Here is a 20,441-nt window from a genome sequence, read left to right as displayed (position 1 = left end):
CAGCTCGGACAGCCTGGGGAGGAGGCCAGTCGGGGGCCCCTTGGCCCCGATAAGGCTTTTGGGGTCCCTTTCCCCATCCTTATTCTCTGCTCCTTCGTGCTAATGGAAATCAGCCTTTACACATCGGTCAACAGGGAGACGGTGTATTTTGCCTTCTCGGCCCTACGGGCACAAGCCATGTCTGCCCTGAACCATCACATCGAGGAGCCCTTGCTCGAATCCTGCTCGCGGTCAAGTGTTTCTCTGGCAACACCCAGACTCAACCCCAAGAGGCTGCCTGCGTCCCCCCCTTCTCTCTCTCTCCTTCCCTCTTTCTCTCTCTCTCCTTCCCTCTCTCTCTCTCTCTCCTTCCCTCTTTCTCTCTCCCCCTCCTTCCCTCCCTCTTTCCCTCCTCCGCTCCGCTCTCTTCCCCTCCCTCCCGGGCCGGACGCGCGGAGCTCTCGCGAGAGCCCGGGTCCCGCTTCCTTTCCGGCGCGTGGCGCGGCGCTGGCGGTGGCCATGGCGCTCTACAACTTCAAGAAGATCACGGTGGTTCCGTCTGCCAAGGTACGGCCGCGCTGCCCCGGCCCCTGTCCGCCCCGGCCCTGTCCCTGCCCCGGCCCTCAGCGCCCTCCGGCACCGGGCCGTCCCTCCCGCCCGGCGGTTCCCGAGGACCGCGCTGCCCTCCTGCCCCTTCCGCGGTGCCGGCGTGGTGTCGGCCTTCGCCTCTTTCCCCTCCCGCGAGAGCCGTGGACTCGCCCTGGGCTGGCGCTGCTGGGCCCGGCGGCCCATACCATGTACAGTGTCGGGGGGGTCCTGTCAGAGACGATCCTGAGCAGGGATTCTGAGGCCGCGCTTCTCCCTGCGGGGCTGTCGGGATGGCCCCCACAAAAATCCCCCCAAACCTGAACCGAACCTCATCATATGAACCTTATCGCAGCGTCTTCGTTCAAAATAAAGTCCTTTGCCAGTCTGAGGAAGGGGTTTTAAATTAAGCCCGGTGAGGGGAACTCCCCGCAGGGCTCGGACCAGCTGGGGCGGCTGGGCCGGGGGCGGCCCGCGGTTCTTTGAAATGGAATATGCAAACTGCTTATTTCTGCTTGTCCTTAAACATACGTGTCGAACTGTGGATGCACTTCGCTCGTCAGCTGCTCCTCCACCAACATAAAATTGTTGCCTTTACAAAAACGTGACGTTTTGTGTAATTAATCATGTTTCCTTGATTGCAGGACTTCATAGATTTGACATTGTCAAAGACTCAGCGAAAGACCCCAACTGTCATTCATAAACATTATCAAATCCATCGGATTCGACATTTTTATATGCGAAAAGTCAAATATACCCAACAGAATTACCACGACAGACTCACTCAGATCTTAACAGATTTCCCGAAGTTAGATGTAAGTGTTTTCTCATTTGCCGATTTCACTGTAGACAGTTCAGCTGATTTCCAGTAGACTTTACTGTGAGTAGTTGTGGGCAAAGCCTGTACTGCAAAAGTAGTATTTTCCTGCTAAGAACAGAAGTCTAGCCCGTGGATGGTCATTAGAGGTTGGATTTTATGAGCTTTTAGCTGATCAAATATGTTTGTTAGTAGTTGCTGTTCAATGAAGAGAAAATGGGGGGGGTTTTAAAAGTATGTTGTGTCTGCCTATTTCTTCTTTGTGTGTGCATATGGACACTGCACTTAGGGTTAGTCTTCCGTAGAAAATACATCCAGAAAGCAAGAAATACCATAATATATCACATTGCTTTCCATCTTCAGGAGTTACTTTGACAACACAAATGTTGTTCTCAGCCCCATAAAGGGTTGCATTGGAAACACAGTATTAACTTCCAATGACTGCTACTGGATCCATGTGTCCAGTGGGACTTTTTTATGGGCAGTTTTCTGCTCATGCTGACATTGTCGACCTGTTAAATTGTTTTTCTTGATAATTTAATATCCAGTGAGTGTTGCTCCGTAATTCACAGAAATACCTTCTGGGTTTTTTTTTCAACATCACATGATGAAATTTCTTCAGATAAATACATATCTAGCTGATATACTCTTGTTTAAAAGATTTGCACCAGAGATGCCACTTCCTTGAAAATGTGAGGATTTATTTGGGCATTTAAAAAACCCTTTTTATCCAGTCTTGTATAGCATTTTGATGTAGCATTCAGGAGAAAAAAAAGGAATTAATAGTATTGCTGTGTTTCTGCTATAATATGAATTTCCTTTTAGAGACAATTTCTGTTGGCTTCTTGAAGTTTTTTACTTGAAAAAAAGACTTCAAAGTTTGAAGTATTTTAGAAAGCAAAAGATCAAATGGAAACTCTGTATGAGTAAGTCAAAGATGTGTCTCCAGAAGAAATTCAGAGCGATTAAGGTTCATAGATTTAATGACCAAGCAGATTATTTTTCTTACATCAGATAGTAGTGAAAACTGTTTGGCTTTTAGCATCATTGTATTGCTGTACTGGAGAAAAAAGTAGAACTTACATAATGTCCAAGAAATAGTCCTCTTGAAGAAAGAAAACATGAGACTAAATTTAATACTGTGCTTTTGTTTTAGGATATTCATCCTTTTTACGCGGATCTGATGAATGTTCTGTATGACAAAGATCACTACAAGCTGGCTTTGGGGCAGATCAATATTGCCAAGAATCTGATTGACAAGTAAGGGGCACTGATTTCTTTGCTTTTGTACGTGCATGGTGGATTGGTGGCTGAGTTCTGCTTTCCTGTGCCTGCAGTGTTGCCAAGGACTACGTGCGGCTCATGAAGTACGGAGATTCTCTGTACCGCTGCAAGCAGCTCAAGCGGGCGGCCCTGGGACGCATGTGCACCATCATCAAGAGACAGAAACAAAGCCTGGAGTATTTGGAGCAAGGTTGGTGTTACATCTGGGCTGAAAAAAGGCATGTGAATTGGATATAAAGTTTATTGTGCTTAATAGCATATAGAAGAATGCGTTTAGTACAGGTTACAGATCCAGGAAACACAGAAACAGTTTTAAAATCCCCAAATACTTACTTTATTTTTCAACAAAATAGTTTTCTCTTTGAGTATTTTTTAAATGGTATGGTATTAGTAACAGTGATAAAACTTTTTTCTTTGTTCAAAAGTCACAGCCATGCTTTTACTTACCATTCTTTTCATTAACATATATGTGAAAAATAATTGCTAAAGATTTTGCAAACGTTACTCCTTACTTCAGACTTATTAGTCCTTCAGGTTACATTGCCTGATTTGGTGGAATCATTCTAGCTATAAGACAGTGGTATTCATTTCTTAAATATTTATGAAATTTTATTTTTGTTGCATGTAGATACTTGGTGGAGTCTGCAAACTATTACACACTTTCATAAATGATCATGTTATATCAGAAATGTTACTAATTTTTATGTAAAAAATTCAGCATATGTATTTTTACCCCATCTCAGTAAAACTTAATTTATCACAGATATTTTAAAAAATCTTTTAACATTTCAGTGCGACAACATTTGTCTCGTTTGCCGACCATTGATCCCAACACACGAACTCTTCTGTTGTGTGGCTACCCAAATGTTGGGAAATCCAGCTTTATAAATAAGGTATGTGAGTGGTTTTTCCATAAATAATACTGAGATAACCATGTAATTAAAATAAGGTAACTTCTAAACAATTTGATATCGTGGCAGTGTCTGATGTGAGCAGTAGCAAGTTTAAATGTGTGAGGAGAGGTTGAATGAAATTCCTGGAGGAATAAATGGGAAATTATGATAGATTTCACTCTTTAAAGTCCTTATCTTTTCCAAAATAGCATCCCATTAGCATATTTTCTGACAGACATTTGCTTGCATTTGACAAGCATTTGCTTGCAGAGAAGCTAGAATAACCATTTTTTAGCTTTTTTTTTTCCCTGTGTAGCAAAAGAAGTCTGTTATAATTATGATATACTGTTTGCAACTTCAGAAAATTTTAAATAAATGTGTGTGACTAAATCTTGTTTCAAGGTTACAAGAGCAGATGTAGAAGTGCAGCCGTATGCCTTCACCACGAAATCTCTCTTTGTGGGACATATGGATTATAAGTATCTACGCTGGCAGGTAAGAACTGTTACTGTTTTGCATTTTCTTGAAAGAGTGAGCTGGTTATAGTCTGATTTGCCTTTTTGCCATGGGAGTTGCATTTTTTTGTCTGGATGAGACATGCTGTGTGTGACAGCTGCTTGGCAAGGTACAGCATGCCAAATGAGGGCAGCAGTCAAAACCTGTTCTGAAAATGTACGTGTATGGGTCTGTTTTCGATTGGAGGGAAGATGGGAAATGGAATTACTGACTAAAGCCAGATCACTTTTTATCACTGTCAAATTCTGGGCCAGGCTGGGGCAGCATTTTCCCTTCCTCTGCAATACTTGGAGTGTTGGTTATGCTGAAACCTCATTCTTATCCCATTTCTCCATTTTCAGATTCTGTTTGGCAGAGCTCACAGTCCTATTTGTGACTGAAAGGAGAAAGTATTGCTGTCTTAAAAAAGACAATATTGATGAACAATCAAGCACGTGTTCTGCAATAGCTGATCAATAACACCTGACTTAATGATGTTAATCTTAGGTTGTAGATACCCCTGGCATTTTGGATCATCCCCTGGAGGACAGGAACACCATTGAGATGCAGGCTATCACTGCCCTGGCACATCTGCGTGCTGCTGTGCTCTACGTGATGGATGTGTCTGAGCAGTGTGGGCATAGCCTAGAGGAGCAGGTGGAGCTTTTCAAAAATATTAAGCCATTGTTTGCTAACAAGGTGTGTTTGGTTCACATTATTAATAAACCCCAGTGTTTTATAACATGGTAACTTGAATTAAGATTTTGCTTTTTCTTACCAGCCACTTATAATCGTTGCAAACAAATGCGATGTGAAGAGGATTTCAGAACTTCCTGAAGACAGTCAGGTTAGGATATTTCTCTCACCTCTTCATCTTCTGATGTTTACCAAAAATACTGTGTGTGTGTGAGTTGTAGATGGTTATTATTTGTACTGGGCAAAACTTACATGATATTTCTCTATTGAACTGCCCTAGTAGTGCAGTGGAAAGTAGCTTTTTGCAGGTCTTGACCCCATCTTTCTTTAGTACTGTCTAATGTAGATCCTTGCCTGAATATTGTAAATGCCAAACAGAAGGCAGGTTCTTAATGGTTTCAGAAATCTCTGATGCTGTGAGAACTTTCAGTTACTGCTGTAATTGGAAGTTAGACAGTAGCCTTACTCACTCACCAGTTCAGTGACAGTTCAGAGACAGTGAGCACTATACTGACAGGTGTTGCTGAACAGTTGCAATAAAAGGTCCTGCAGACCTAGTTCTTTTGTATCTACAGGTTAAAGCACATAGAATTTGTGTTTCTCTTTTTTCCCCTTTTGGGTCATTTATAGGTGCCTTTTATAAAGTAGTTACTTGTTTATAAAAGAAAGAGACTAAATAGAACTGTAATTGTAAACTTTCTGTCGTCTTTTTAGAAACACCTTCTAATAAAATACTAATACATTGCATGTATTGATACTGGATTAAGATTTCTGGTCTTAATGTATTGGTATAGAAAGAAATGCACAGGATGTTATTATTTGGGAAAATTTTTCAATTTTAGAAAATATTTGAAGCTTTTGAAGCAGAAGGATTTTCCGTAATAGAGACAAGTACTCTAACTGAAGAAGGTGTAATCCAAGTTAAAACAGAGGTAGGTGCCTTCTCTAACATTTTGCTTCACTTGCATGAACTTGATCTCAGTTAAACTGCATTATAGCGATAAACTTTAAAAATGTTTTCCTTGTTGCGCCTCAGTGAGCTTGGGTGAAAATGGAAAATAATGTCATAATAATTATTTTTAAATTGTGATTTTTTTCTGAGTCCTGTTAAAAACACGTACTTGCAAATGCATCCTCCCATGATACTTTTTATATAAAATAGTTGGATGCTTTCTTGAGAGTTAGAAGTATAAGATAATAAGAGAGTGTGTCGCTAGATATTTGCGGTTGAATGCCTGCTGTGTCTAAAAGGCTTCATTCCTCACCTTACGTGCACTTTCAGGCCTGTGACAGACTCTTGGCCCATCGTGTTGATACTAAAATGAAAGGAAACAAAGTGAATGAAGTACTGAATAGATTACACTTGGCCATGCCAACCAAAAGAGATAACAAGGTATGCTACATGCTTGCACTATTTAATGTATTTCCAGTACTTCTTAAGTAGGGTAAGAATTCTGTCATTGTTAATCTGTGAATAGATTCATATGATGAAGTTTTCTAATTTATTATCTCTAAGTGCCCTTCCTGGTGGGAGCTTGGGATTTTGTATTCTTCAAAAATACATTACAGTGCAGCTGGTGATTTATAGCAGTGTAAAAAAACATTGATGTGAACTTCTTTTCCCTTTATTGTTGGGGTGGATTTATTCCAGGAGCGACTGCCTTTTATACCTGAGGGAGTAGTAGCACGTAAGAAACGCATGGAAGTAGACACTCCCAGGAGGAAATTGGTAAGTGGCATCTGTAAATCAGGAAATCAGCAGCTGGGTTTTAAATTTGCTGTATTGGTCCATTGCTTCTAAATTAGATGGTACCTAAAGCCATGTATGTCTTTGCAGGAGAGAGATATTGAACTTGAAATGGGAGATGATTATATTTTGGATCTGCAGAGTAAGTATGACATAAGAATTGGTGGTGGTAGTACTAGTAGTAGTAGTAGTAGTAGTTAGTAGTAGTAAGCAGTAAACTGTGGCTATTCCAGCCTTAAGGGGGAATACCTAAACCTGATTCCTTTCGACTAAATGCCAGTGCCACCATTTCATTGCACACTATCCTTCTGGTCCAGAACTGGTGATCTTTAGTGGTGTGTTTTGTGATGTCACTTAGTTGTTTCCCACTCATGTCACAGACATAAAATGACTGGTCAGATGATTCAGACCAGTGATTTTTTCTTTCCATTCTGTATGGTAGTACTTCATTAATTTCTGATGCTCTCTTTGTTAAGAAAGTATCAATATGAAAGAGACTGCATGTATTGTGTTTCAGCTGGATATTTGTTGCCTAGCGTGTCTTGGGGCAGTGGGTCATGCCATTACTGAATAATCTTTGGCAGTGGGATGGAGATCAGAAATATTTATATGGCAGAGGTGCTGCCAGATTCTTAGGGATAGGGCACTTCTTTTGTGTGTGTGTTCTGATTGTTGTTTTTTGTCATGGAACATTCTTTGAAATTAATTTTTGTCTCTTTATCAACTTTTGTTGTATTTTTAAGAATACTGGGACTTAATGGATTCATCTGAGAAATATGATAAGATTCCAGAGATATGGGAAGGCCATAATATACTTGACTACATAGATCCAGATATAATGAGAGTGAGTTTTCCATTTTTTGCCTTATGCTTTTCTTTCATCTTTATCCCTTATTTGTTTAATGTCAATTACTATTTGTAGATTAAAAACAATGTACAATGAGAACCTGTTCTTTTTTACATTGTCTGCACTTGTCATGGGAAAAGATACTATTTTTTGAATGATCACGGTCAGAATTTCAGAAGAATGGAAAATTGCTTCACCTTGTCAGAATGACGGTGATCTTACCTGTTCCATTCTAACATACGAGGTTTGCACTACAAGTTTTCTCTTAATTCTTTGACTACAGCTACAGAAATGTAGCTATCAAACTTTATTAATTTTTAAGAATATGAAATTCATCCATCAGATTTATGTTTATGGAGGAAATGGACTGAATGCTCAATTTGTAACATTTGTATTTAATAACAAGCACTGTTTGGATTTCCTGCTGGTTGCTAAGAAGGAGTGGTGAGTGCAGCCCACGGAGCCTGCCAGTTACGCAGTTGAGTTCCTCTGAATTGCTGGTGTTCTGGACTCATGCTGAACATTGAAAGAGAAGGGTTTTCAGAGTCTGTTTCCAGAAATGGCACAGCAAGCACAGCTCACAGGATAGTACAGCTGCTGTCACACTCTGGGCAGCTTTGGGCCGCCACACAAATTTGGCCAAGTGATGATGTGGTGTGATGGAGTTAGTCTGCACAGGGCTGTGCCATGGGTTCACAGTGATCTCCATCACCAGCTCAGTTAGGTGTGGCTCAGAGGGTCATTATCAGATTATGTAGTTCCTTCTTGGGCTGTCATGGCCCAAGACCATGCAAAAATGTAATGTTGAGGATTGTAAGTCAAGGATCTGATCCCCATTTTATCTCTTCAAAATCGAAGAAACTAGAAGAATTGGAGAAAGAGGAAGAGCTGAGAGAAGCTGCTGGAGAATATGACAGTGAACCAGAAAGTGAAGATGAAGAAATGATGGAAATCAGACAATTGGCGAGACAGATCCGAGAAAAGAAGAAACTGAAAATCCTGCAGTCAAAGGAAAAAGACGTTCATGGTCCAAGGATGCCTAGAACAGCTAAAAAGGTGAGTGTAGAACATGTTCTGTAACAAAATCCTGCAGATGTGTAACAACATCATGAAAGCATGTATCACTATCAGGTAGTGGAACTGGTGACTTTTTCTCATACTTGGCCCTCGCACTGCTTGCTTTCTTCTGTCCTGGGAGTTCTGGTGACTGCTTAGCTGTGGAGGCCACACCAAGTGAGGGATAGTAGCCCTTTTTCTTGTGTGTCACTGTACACAAGTGCATCTTGTAAAATTCCATATATATTGCAGAAAAGGTTTTCAGTGTGATTTAGTTTGTGTTAAGTGGGTTGTTTCATTGTAGTTGTTATTACTATCTTTTTGCTTTAAATTAAAATAATTATAAGAATTAGATAATTACTTAAAATCACAATCATGTAAAATTTGTTGCGGGCCTCTCCCAGTTCTGGAAAAGGTCATGTGTCTTTCTGGAAGCCAGGTATCACGCTTTCTGATGGCAGAGTCTCTTCTGACCAGTCCGGGACAATTGCAAAGTAATAAACTGATAACTAGACACTTTGAGAAAATGAATCTAGCTGCTGTTGCCCCCAATAGCTCTCACCTTCTCCAGAGAGTGTGCCTTTTAGGAGAAAAGGAAACATTTTTGACCAAAATACCTCTCCTTGTCAGCTTCCCCCAGAAAGGCAATCTATTTATAAGATCTTTAGGAAATGCTGGGCCATTGCAATCCTGTGAAACAGAATTTATGGGTGAAGAAAATTAAGTTGCAAAAAACGAAATGTGAAATGTGAAGGTAGGACTTCAAGTATCTGCTTGTGGCTGTGATAAAGCTAAAAATATATAGTTAATATAATGGACTTGTGGTGGTGTATTGAGACAAAAGATAAGGTGGGACCATTCTTTTCTGAAAGAAACATGTTTTCTTAACTGTGTTTTTACAGGTCCAGCGGAAGGTGCTAGAGAAAGAAATGACTGATCTTGGACTTGACATGACTAATAAAGATGATGTAAGTTTTTGCTAATTAAACATAATATTTATCTAAAAGAGACTTAAATTTCTTTGAGCACAGTTGAAATGCTTATAATAGTTGGCACAAGAGAGAGATAGGATCTATTAAGGATGAAATAGGAGCTGCAGATGATGCAGTTGGTACTGGAATTTTTTTAATAACATGAGCAAAGCACATAGGGTAAGCTGAAAAAATAAACTAACATTTATCAAGAATCATATATATATATGTGCACTGCTTTCTTGGAACTTGTGCAGGATTTGAGAACAGGCTTGGCTAAACATACTTCTTAATTTTCAAGTCTGCTTTGTTGGATGAGACTCTACTGTGTCAGAAATAGTATAACAACAGATCAGGTCTATTTTTTATAGTTCATTAATTCCATGAACTGTAATTGAAGTTTTTGAGGGCAGCTGGCATCTTTAAATGTAAGGCAGATAAAGTACTTCAGAGACTGGCCTTCAGGAGGCATTTCATTTTAACAGAAATAAAAAAAAAATTCATTTTGTACAGCAAATCCAGCAGTATCACAACTCCCTGGATCTTGAGACCTCTAATTCTTTAGCTAATCAAGGAGTTAGTTAGGAAACAAGGACTGTCAACACTACACATCTGGAGCAAGCATTTATGGTTCTCAGAGCTGCCATGCCATGTTGATGCAGGAGTGATCTCAGTGAGAAGGAATGTAATACTTAGCTATAACATGATAAGTTTTCATGTCTGAAAATCTTTATGGTTTTGCCCTTTACACAGGACACTAATTGGGGTAAGTTTCTTCATTGCTTTTTTGCTGTTGCAAAATTGCTTCAGTGTTGCTATCCATTAATTTGTATCTTTGTATTAATTACTTATGAGTCTACTCCCCCCCCCCAACAAAGAGAAAACCGGAGTTCGTAATTATGGAGGAGAAAAAGCTAATATTCACTGAAATTTGAGTGTTCCTGTAGGACAGAGAGGCAGTGACCAACAGCTGTCAAGATCTTTATGTTACTACGGAATAACCAATATAATTTATCACAGCAATCCACTTCCTGTTTTTCCTATTACTCTGATTAGAAATGCACTGATTGTTTCTGGCTTCCATGGTTAAATTATGTTTTCAATTTCAGGCACATTATGTGAGAAGGTCCCGCAGTACCACGAGGAAGCGTAAACGGGATGAGTCTGAAACCCCCAAGTCGGTGTCACGCAGTCGCAGCTGCTCTCGCACACCACGGGACGTGTCCGGCCTTCGGGATGAAAAGGTTTGTTATTTACCTGTATGGCAGCTCAGCCAGTGTGACTGTACCTAGACCAGCTCCTGGGAAACTTCACAGTAGGCTGGTTGGTTGTCCAGAATTTGTGTTCGTTCTCTCTACAGCTTCACCATCTTTTCATTTGGACTCTATGTTTCTGTACTTCCTTCCAAAAAATAACATGTAATCATACAGACCAAGGGTGCATTTTAATTTTTGTCTCTAAAAGCAAATCTGAAGGAAAAATTATGCAAACTATGGAGTTCCACTGTTAGTAAGAGAGGAATTCCAGGGATAGCATGATCCTCTGTTAGTGTACTGGAAAAAATTTTGCTAAGGAGGGTTAGTGTCACTTGCAGTGATACTGCTCTAGAGTTGGTGTTGTCCTTGATAAAACCATCCAGGGTTTTTTTAAAGGTAAGGCTTGTTGCCTGAGTTACTGAGGAAGTTACTCTGCATGTTTGTTTGTTTGTTTTTAAATAGATGGTGAAGAAGGTCAAGATCATGGCAAAGAAAGCTCAAAAGAAAATGAACCGCCTGGGCAGGAAAGGAGAGGCAGACAGGCACATATTTAACTTGAAGCCAAAACATCTGCTGGCTGGGAAGAGAAAATCTGGTAAAACACAGAGAAGATAAGCAGTCTTCTGAATCAAAATTAAAAGCTAATCAAAAAATCAAATTTAAAATCAAAATTAAATTTATTAAAACTGATTTCTAGTCCTGTCATCTGTTTTGGTAGTACTTGGTGTTTTGTGTTAGTGGTTAAGATACTTCAAGTTCAGTGTTTCAATACCTTGATGGTGCAGTTCCAACCAATACCATGAGAAATTTCTCAATACTAGTGGCAGCCATTTATAAACAGACATAAAAAATACTTTCTTCCATGTTCTTATTCCTGATTTTCATGTATCAGTAAAGTATTTATATTTCTATACAAAACTAATTTTAAATAAGTTTAAATCTAGAAGTGTGTACACGTTGTTAAACTACCTTTAATGGCCTGGGTTCAGTAAGGTTTGGATTGCTGCACACAAAGTAATTCTTTGTGATGAATTTACATTGCTGTAGAAGGCTGAAATTAGTGGGGAAGTATTGGGACACCAACAAGGACTGCACAAAGCTTGTGTTTGTGCACTGAAACAGGGAAGAAATGCTGCCACTTTACTAAGATACGGGGTGACTGGAGGAGCAGCTGCAGTTCTGGTAGTGACCTGCCATCTGTAATAACCTAAAACAGCGTGGGCAGGGAAGGTTACACCTTACAACTTCAAATATTTCACATTAGTATTAATATTTCAGATATGTAGAGAATGAGGATCAGACTGAAATTTTGTCCCAAACATATGCTACTGCCATCCTTGGCTTAGCAAGACATTTTCCCTTCAGGACCTGATAGACAAAATTCTGTCTCTGCTCAAAATATATTGTCAAATGTGAAATATTTCCTTTTTGTTCCTACTTGGTCAATGGTTACCTAGAGGTTTGTAAAACGATGCATTATAAACTTCTGGGAGCCTCTGAGGAACTGTTAAGCAAAACTTCTCTTATGCACAGTATTTTTACTTTAGGATCTGCTTTGCCAGCTTTTTCTCCAAGCTGAACTAGAAAAACAGAACTTCTTTTCAGTAGATCTGTGCCCTGCTGCCCCACCCATATCGTGCTGCTTCAGTGGTGGTTAATGGGCAGGGTGGTGCTTATAGTGTGGCAATGACAGAGATTATTCTCCTTATGGCTTCACATCTGAAAAGAAAACAACAGTCCAAGGGTTTAGGTAAGGTGTTTTAATTATAAAGTTAGATTTAAAAAGTATTTGAAAACTACTCCGTACCTACAGCTGGGTACCATGGCTGATTGCACTGAATTCCAGAGAGCTGCTACGTCACATCACTGTCCCCTCACCCGATATAAGTTGCTTTGAAACAACACATCAGTTCTGGCCCACGTACAGACTTGGCTTTAAAACCTCTACGTGTTGAACCTCTGGAGGTGCTAGTACACAGAAACTTCAGTGCTGCAGTCACAATTGGGATGAGAAAGAGAAACCCTGACCACTGGAAAAAGTTAATTTTACCCCGAATTCAGACAGACTTGTTAAAACCACGGTTTACTTGCAATGAGAAGTGGAATGACAAACATCCTATTTCATCAGGCTCTGGGAGAGCTTAAGAAACCTAGCCTGAGTAGTGTGCTAACAGAAGAAATCACAAACTTCTTTGGGGATCCTCCCTCCCGAATCTGTAATTAAAATTGAAGCACCTTTAAGTATTTGTCTCATTGAAAAAAGCCTTCCATGTTACTAGCAATTGACTGCAAGATCAAAAAGGATTAGCTCTGGTACTCTGGTACAATTTCTAATTAAATGACATCAAGACCCACTGTAAGCCCACAAATTGTCAGTCTTGAATTTTGGGGTTCAGTGGGTTTGAGTTGTCTGGGAATGACTATTACGGGAAAAGAAAAGCCCTTGTATCAAGATGCCTTTGTTTCCTGGAAAACGGAGAAGAGCCATTTAGTGCATATCCTGTCTCCAAAGACAGACTACTGGCATTAGACAGCTACCATTTACATTTGGTGTAATTAACCTTTTTTTTTTTTTAATTTAAGAGATGTCCAGTACTTAGCTAATCAGAGAAGCCTGGTGGGGAAAAAGACCCCAAACACTGTTTATTATCTAAAGTGTTATCACATATGTCAGCACTTCAAAGTCAAACTCACTCCACACAGACAATCCAATTACTTAAGCTTTTATGGGTTTGGTTAATAATAGAGTACAGTAGCTGAAGAGATTTGCTTTCTGCAATTAAAAATAATCCTGATTACTTTGAATTGTTTTTTCTTCTGGCAACTGGTCTTAACATCACAGCAGAGCCCACAATCATGTGTAATCACTATTTAAGGCGTGGCCAAGTTCAGTGGGAACACCCCAGCTCTTCTGCTTGAGCTGGGCAGGAAGTGCCCAGGCTCCCTCCCAGGTGTGCAGGGCACACACAGGCTGAGGATCTTTCACCAGGCAATGGAGGAAGAGGAACCCAGGGGTTTCATGCTACTGTTACCCATTTTACATGAGATCAAGCTTAACTCGCCCAAGAGAACCAAGGAGGAGGGGGAAGAGATGATGAAGAAGAAGAAAAAACATTGGCTATAACAACATCTGTATAAATTAAACATGCTCCATGTGGACCAATTCTCTGCACTTAAGTCATGATTTATCAGTGTTAATAGGACAACACATCGTTGTTAGCCTTCAGCACCTTTCATCCCAGCTATTTACATTCGGTGTATTTTTTCATGCTCAACAAATTTGTTCAAGTTACTCAGGTTATCCCACCACTTAAAAAGAAAGGTCTCTGCTATCAGCTTGAACCATGGAGTAATCTTAACTTCATTCCTGGCAGCTTTGTCCAAGAGCTGTTTCAGTTCTTTCTGTGTCACGTAGCAGTAGCTTTGGATCTCGTTGGGGTCGGGATTCAGTGTCACATCCTTCTGCACAAACAAGATATAGTCTATTTCATGTTCTCCCCAGATCCCATCAGACTTGGCCTTGTAGTGTATTCGTGTCAGGTAGGAGATCTCTTCTGGAGTTACCTACAACCAAATCACATGTCAGAAGCACTGCCAGACCAGGAGAATTGCACTGCTGGGCATTGCAGTACCATTTATCAGCTGGTATCCTCCTCCTTAGAAATTATTTTTTCCCAAGTGTACAACGGCAATGTACTTTTTCACAAAGAATCACTAGGAAAACAAAATTTAAAGTGCTTTGATGGCATGAATTGCACAGAATTTCTCTAGTCAGACTCAGCCTGTAATACTTGAAGTGTATTTCTCCTATATGGTATGTTTTAAATAACGTTTACCAGACTCAACTGCACACTCAGTGAGCACTGGTGAAGACAAACACTTGCACCTACCCCTTACCCCCAAGGAAAAGACTCAACAACTACTTGAAGCCAAGGTCAGAAACACATACTGACAGACCAAGTGTAAGCCTGCCCTCCAGTGATCTCAGAAGTTCACTCAGTTCTCTGCATCTCCAAAGATAAGCTCATTTTTAGGTTTGAGGCTGACTCTGCCAGACACAGTCTGTAAACTGGCAAACACTGGCAAGAATTCCCATTTCTCCCTCCTTCCTTTACCTGCTCCATGGGAATTCCCAACTCTGCTTTCAGTCGTCTCTGTGCTGCTCTCCGAACACCAATGGCATTATTTTCTTCCAGTTCTTGTGGATGGCTTAGAGGATGACTGCAACATGTGTTGGTAAAACAGTCTGCAAGAAGTTTGGATGAATCCATTTTTGACACTTATAAGGACTTAGGAAAAAAACCCCACAACACCAAAATCCCCCAGAGACAGAAGCCAGTTATTCAACACATGACAGCTTTGTCTCTCTTTTGCAGAGAAAGGTCACAGAAGAAGATATTTACACTTCTTATTTTCCTTTACATATTTTGCACTGGGATGTGCCTCTGCCAAGCACTGCTCAGCAGGTTAGTGTTTGATACACACGAGGACAGGCATTCTTGTCCCCAACACAACAACTTCGAGAGCTAGTCTATAAAGACCTTGTTTACCTCTCAAATGCCAATTAAAATTACTTTTGGGAGTTTATATGTTACAGGATATGCAAAATATTCCCAGAGCTTCAAGACCAGCTGACAGTAAGTAGAATTAAATACAAGGTTTATAACTGTGTTTAAAGGACAACCGATCCATACTCTGTTTCAACCTTTTGTCTGTAAAAGTCAAGCTCAAAAGCATCTAAAATAGAGATAGAATATCTACAAACCACACTTGAGCATTTTCACTGGTTAGCAGTGAAAGAAAAAATTAAAAGCAATCTCTTTACTAAAGATTCCCTTGGAAAGAAGAAAAAGATCTTCCTTCCTGAAGTTAGAAACACTTGATTTTGTTTTCCATTGAAAATTCTGCAACAGACAACCTCATGCTCCCTCCAGCATGTCTCATCTAAGCTATTCCTGTTTTATTCCCCTCCTTAGTTTTATGCCTCTCCATTTACATTTGTCAGCAATAGTTCAGGAGTGTTCAAAAGTCATGCACTGCATAGTTTGGCCACACAGTCTCACTTCTGGAAGAAGTGTTTGTTAGGACAACACAAAGGTCCACAGATCTCCCGAGCACCAGAGCTCTGCTGCACATCAGCTTTTACCAGTGGAGTGGGACACACTCCACAGCTACCACAGTCATTTCTTCAACTCCAACAAACGTCTTGCAGCAGATGGGGGTAAACACCACACCCTCTGCCCTTGCATCAACAGGATCACATGTCACAGAACAACCACTTCCCAAGAATATATATAACCATACACGAGTGCTCCCATTATCTCACTTCACCCACAAGATATCTTGAACTCTCAAAAGTATTGGAAGTAGGTCCTCTCCAAAGTAGTAAATTCTAAAACCTCATAATGAGTTACACTGCAGGATTGGATTGACTTTTTTTTTTTTTTAAATATTGATTTAAATAAAACATTTTTATAAATATAATGTTTCAGTACTAACCTGGAAATGTAATTTTTGCATTTGACCTCTGCTGCAGCAGCAGTTTATTTTCTGTATTAAATAAGAAAACACTAAAAGCTCGGTGCAGTAAACCTAAAAAAAAGAAACAAAACCAAACAACAAAACGGAGATATTTCACAGAAGAGAAAAAAACATATGAAGATAGTTTAAGGGCATAGAATGGCCTCATTTTTACATAATCCAATCTAAAATTAATGTATGTTAAAACCCAAGGATTTGATAAATAACTCAAGAGCTATTATTCAGGTTTCTATGTCAGCTTATGAAAAACTATGAAATTAGAAAAGTGCCTAGAACAAAAATGCAACAGAGGAGCTCTTCTAAGCTCAGTTCACCATTCCGAATGTGCACATTTGGGCAAGCTTCCAAACAGAGCCTGGCATCCATAAATTTACAAAAAAAGAGATGACTCAAAAATTCCTAAAAAACTGTACAGAATTTCAAGACCCTTCAAGCATCACAGAAGTACAAGGAAAATAGGCTCCATTAAAAACAGTATAATTGCTGTTTTCTTCACCTTTTGAGTCTGTTATTCCTCACTCTTCAGAAAGATGCCTTCCCCAAGTACACAAAAGGAGGTCACACTCTACTATGTGACACTGCTGCATCTGACCAACCTCAAATAAACCCAAAATCAGTTAAACCCTTTCCTATTAGCAGTGTTTGAAGCAGAGCTCTGGGTGAACTACTTCAAAATGAAAGCCTCTTCTACTTGAAAAGAACTCAGCAAAGAAGCAAACAGCATTCTTTATAAAAAGCTACATAGAATCAGATATCCATAATAGGAAAAATACTATTTTATCTTCAAAACGTGATTAAAAGTATTTATCAAGCTTGTATGTGCAATCACACACTTCTCTCCTTTGCAACTGCCTCCAATTGAATGTTCCTCCATACTGCAGAATTTTAACATCAGATATTTTATGCTGGGGTGGAGGGCCCTATGGGAAGGTACTTGCTCTGGTTTGATCCAACACTCACTTGATACTAAGGCTTTGATTTAATCATGACTCCGCTTCTGAAAATATTTAATCAACTTAATGGTTCAATTAGAAGATAAGCAAGCCGTACCTTTATCAATGTTTTCATTCAAGTGACAGTTTTTCTTGGTATCTGCTCCAATCTTATTGTCATTTTCATCTATAAGGATGCACATCTCTGCCAAGAGCTGCACCTGCTGCTCATCCAGCTGATCTGTGTTTACTTCAGGCATCGTGATGGTAGCACACACTCTACTGAAGACAGACAATGAAGAGTCATTCACTAAAAGCAACATCCATAAGGTTCTGGGCAGAGTGTGAGAAATAACCAAATGGCTTGTTTTTCTGACATGGTGTAAAAATTGCACACCACTCGTATTTTGAGAGAGTTTACACGCTTTTAGGTTCCTGAAATTTCCTATCTACAATACAAATCACATAGCAACGCTTGGCAGGTGCTTGAGACATTTATATTTCTCAGGAAGCCCTTGCAGCAGCTGCTGCAGGACAGCCATGCTGAGCCTAACATTTTTATGGGCTGCCAGTGGCAGCTGACTGTCAGCTGAATAACTGAACCGAATTCCAGTTCCAAATTTCACCTCGCCTCACCCCACCGCCTGTGCACGCTGTGCACACTAACTCTGGCTACATTTTTGACGCCGAGCATCCTGTGCAAGAGGATTTCTCCCCTCCACACGTCTGTAAAGGCTCGGTACCAGGGTTTGAACCCGAGGCACCTCCAAAGCAACACCTCCCCTGCCCCCAGCCTCTGCTGCCGTGGGCGTGCTCTCGGCAGCCCAAAGAATCCCCGAATGGGTCAGGTTGGAAGGGACCATAGGGGGTCACCTGGTGACCCTCCCTGCTCCATCTGGGTCATCCCAGCGCACACGGCACAGGATTACATCCTGACAGTTCTGGACTATCTCCGGTGAGGGAGTCTCCACACCGTCTCCGGGCAACCTGTTCCAGTGCACGGTCACCTGCACAGTAAAGAAGTTCTTCCTCACGTTCAGGTGCAAATTCCTGTGCATCAATTTCTGCCTGTTACCTCTTTCTCGTCTTATTGCTCAGCAATGAGGATGATCCTCTTGGCACCCTCCCATAAATATTTATAGATACTAATGATGTCCTCTCTCAGCTGTCTCTTCTCGAGACTGAACAGGCTCCGCTCCCTCAGCCTTTCCTTGTAAGATATACTCCAGACCCTTCATCACCTTCGTTGCCCTCCGCTGAACCCGCTCCTGGAGCTCCACGTCTCCCTGGTACTGAGGAGTCCAGAACTGGACACAGCGCTCTGGATGCGCCTCAGCAGGGCTGAAGGGCAGGATGACCGCCCTCGGCCGGCTCGGCAGCTGTCCCCGCAGCCCCCTTCCCCACTCACTTGCCTGTCCGTGCGCTCGGGACCCGCCGCTCTCCCCTCACGCCGGGGCCGCTCCAAGAGGCCCCGCTCCCGGCCCGGCGCAGCGCGCGCCACATCTCTCGTCACGCCCCGCCCGCCAATGGCGCTGCCGCCCGGCGCTGACGTCACCGCATCGCCCGATCGCCCCACTGCGGCGCGGGGCCGAGGCCGCCCGTGACAGGCGGGAGCGGCGGCGCGCGCGGCCAATCGCGGGACAGGCGCGGAGCGGCCAATAGGGACAGGGCGCGGCGGCGGGATGGCCAATGGGAGCGGCGCGGCGGCGGGATGGCCAATAGGGACAGGGCGCGGCGGCGGGATGGCCAATAGGGACAGGGCGCGGCGGCAGGCTGGCCAATGGGAGCGGCGCGGCGGCCGTGCCCACAGCCGGAGCGGGAGCGGCCCGCCCTTGGCTGCCCACGGTCCCCGGGCGCCGCAGAGCCAGCTCGGCTGCAGAAGGGCTCTGAGATCGTCGGGTCCCACCTATGACCGAACGACACCTTGTCAGCCAGACCACGGCACTGAGTGCCGCATCCACTCCTTGCTTAAACACCTCCAGAGACTGTGACTCCACCACCTCCTTAGGCAGCCCATTGCAATGTCTGAAGATTGAATATTTCTAACATTCAGCGCTGCTTATTGTCTTTTCACCCCACCCACGAAAACCGAAGGACTGTGCTCAAGCACTGGCTCCTCCGAATGTGCCGGTGTTTGTGGGAAACAGTTCCTGGACCGAATGTCTGCCCGGTTGTGGAAGTGTTTCGGGTGGCGGCCATAAGCCCGGGACTGCAGAGTAACAGGGCTTTAGGACACATTTAATCCTGGATGTTTTCTTTGATCCACAATAGCATCCTTTGATCTAGAGAGGTTCAGTGTGTGCCACAGAGATCCCAGCCTGTGGCAACGGGAGGCGGGGAATACTCGCTCCGTCCTGCACCGACAGCTGCAGCTGGTGGGAAGCTCTGAAATCGCCTGACTCAGCGAGCGCTTGAACGCCAGAGAAAGAAACACACTTTCAGGGTAGGACTGGAGCACAGGCAGGCTGCCAAGAGGAACTGGTCAGATATGGCAGTTTAGATATGCACAGATACCAAACTAGAAAAACTTCAATACCAGCCCCTAGAAACTTCACACCACCATAACTAAGCACCTTCTCAGCAAGACTTTTGCTGGTTTATTGCCCATCCACAGATTTGGGTTTATGACTGGATGCTATAAAAGGCCTAGAAATTACATTTAACATGTCTTGGAGGCGTGTCTTGCTCTGATTCCCTCTTAGCTCAAGTTCTAGCATTTCAGTCTGGTTTGTTCGATTTTTCCTGTGAACAGGACAGATGGCCTGTGATTTAGAAATATCATTAGCAGCACAAATGTTCAAATGGACAGTTAATATTTTACAAGGGGAACATCTTACAGCATTCCCCTGTGCAGAGCTTGGTGAAAGAGAAAAGAGTGGAGGTGGTTTGGTTGAAAGCCACTTGAAACCAGCAGAGCATCAAAAGTGAAAAAAAAAAAGAATGTAGCAATGTGCTGGCTGCTACATATCCCTTTAACTACATAAAGCATAACATTAAAATATTAGAATTAATGTTAATATTGTGTTATTCGTTAATATACTACAAATTTAATGTTATCACAAGAATGTTAATAATAAATATGTACTCTCATAAAGGACTGAAATGTACACAGATTACTTTTTATTGAGTTTACTTATCATTACTTTACAGATTACTTATTGCTGAGTCACTGGAACAAAACCACAGTAACTGGAGACTGAGCTTTGGAGAAATACTGAGAACATCCTTCAGCAGATCAATCACTTGCTTGTTTCATTGTTCCAGATTAAAAAAACCCAACCTGTTATTTTTTCCCTCTATCATTTTCCTAAAGTAACAAAGCAAGCTACACGGACCTATCAA

The 20,441-nt window shown here is 41.8% G+C and overlaps 2 protein-coding genes across 6 annotated transcripts; one reads left to right on the top strand and one right to left on the bottom strand.

The window, feature by feature from the left end:
* The first annotated feature begins 440 nt into the window (after nt 1-440).
* GTPBP4 (GTP binding protein 4) lies at nt 441-13,431 on the top strand. The gene is made up of 17 exons (XM_042043469.1): nt 441-546; nt 1,209-1,379; nt 2,538-2,641; nt 2,719-2,855; nt 3,458-3,558; nt 3,961-4,053; nt 4,561-4,752; nt 4,835-4,900; nt 5,592-5,681; nt 6,032-6,142; nt 6,401-6,478; nt 6,587-6,638; nt 7,240-7,340; nt 8,202-8,399; nt 9,302-9,367; nt 10,480-10,614; nt 11,089-13,431. The coding sequence occupies exons 1-17, from the start codon at nt 499-501 to the stop codon at nt 11,239-11,241; spliced, it is 1,896 nt and encodes a 631-aa protein (XP_041899403.1). The 5' UTR covers nt 441-498; the 3' UTR covers nt 11,242-13,431.
* IDI1 (isopentenyl-diphosphate delta isomerase 1) lies at nt 12,372-18,619 on the bottom strand. Of its 5 annotated transcripts, none has more exons than XM_042043470.1 (5): nt 18,508-18,619; nt 17,218-17,381; nt 16,126-16,218; nt 14,742-14,872; nt 12,372-14,190 (listed from the first exon to the last, which is right to left on the bottom strand). In XM_042043470.1, exons 1-5 carry the CDS (start codon nt 18,600-18,602, stop codon nt 13,873-13,875), a joined length of 801 nt encoding a protein of 266 aa, XP_041899404.1. In that variant the 5' UTR covers nt 18,603-18,619; the 3' UTR covers nt 12,372-13,872. The 5 variants fall into 5 exon arrangements, with proteins under 5 accessions (XP_041899404.1, XP_041899405.1, XP_041899407.1 ...); XM_042043471.1 differs by having other exon boundaries at nt 17,218-17,378; XM_042043473.1 differs by having other exon boundaries at nt 18,512-18,619.
* Between the last annotated feature and the right edge of the window lie 1,822 nt (nt 18,620-20,441).

The sequence above is a fragment of the Corvus kubaryi genome, unplaced genomic scaffold, assembly GCF_017639235.1.
Source record: "Corvus kubaryi isolate FWS band 111438036 unplaced genomic scaffold, C.kubaryi_AGA036_p1.0 37398, whole genome shotgun sequence".
NCBI classification, from domain to species: Eukaryota; Metazoa; Chordata; class Aves; order Passeriformes; family Corvidae; genus Corvus; species Corvus kubaryi.
The sequence above is the reverse complement of the archived record's forward strand: the minus strand, read 5'-3'. Positions and strand labels throughout refer to the sequence as shown.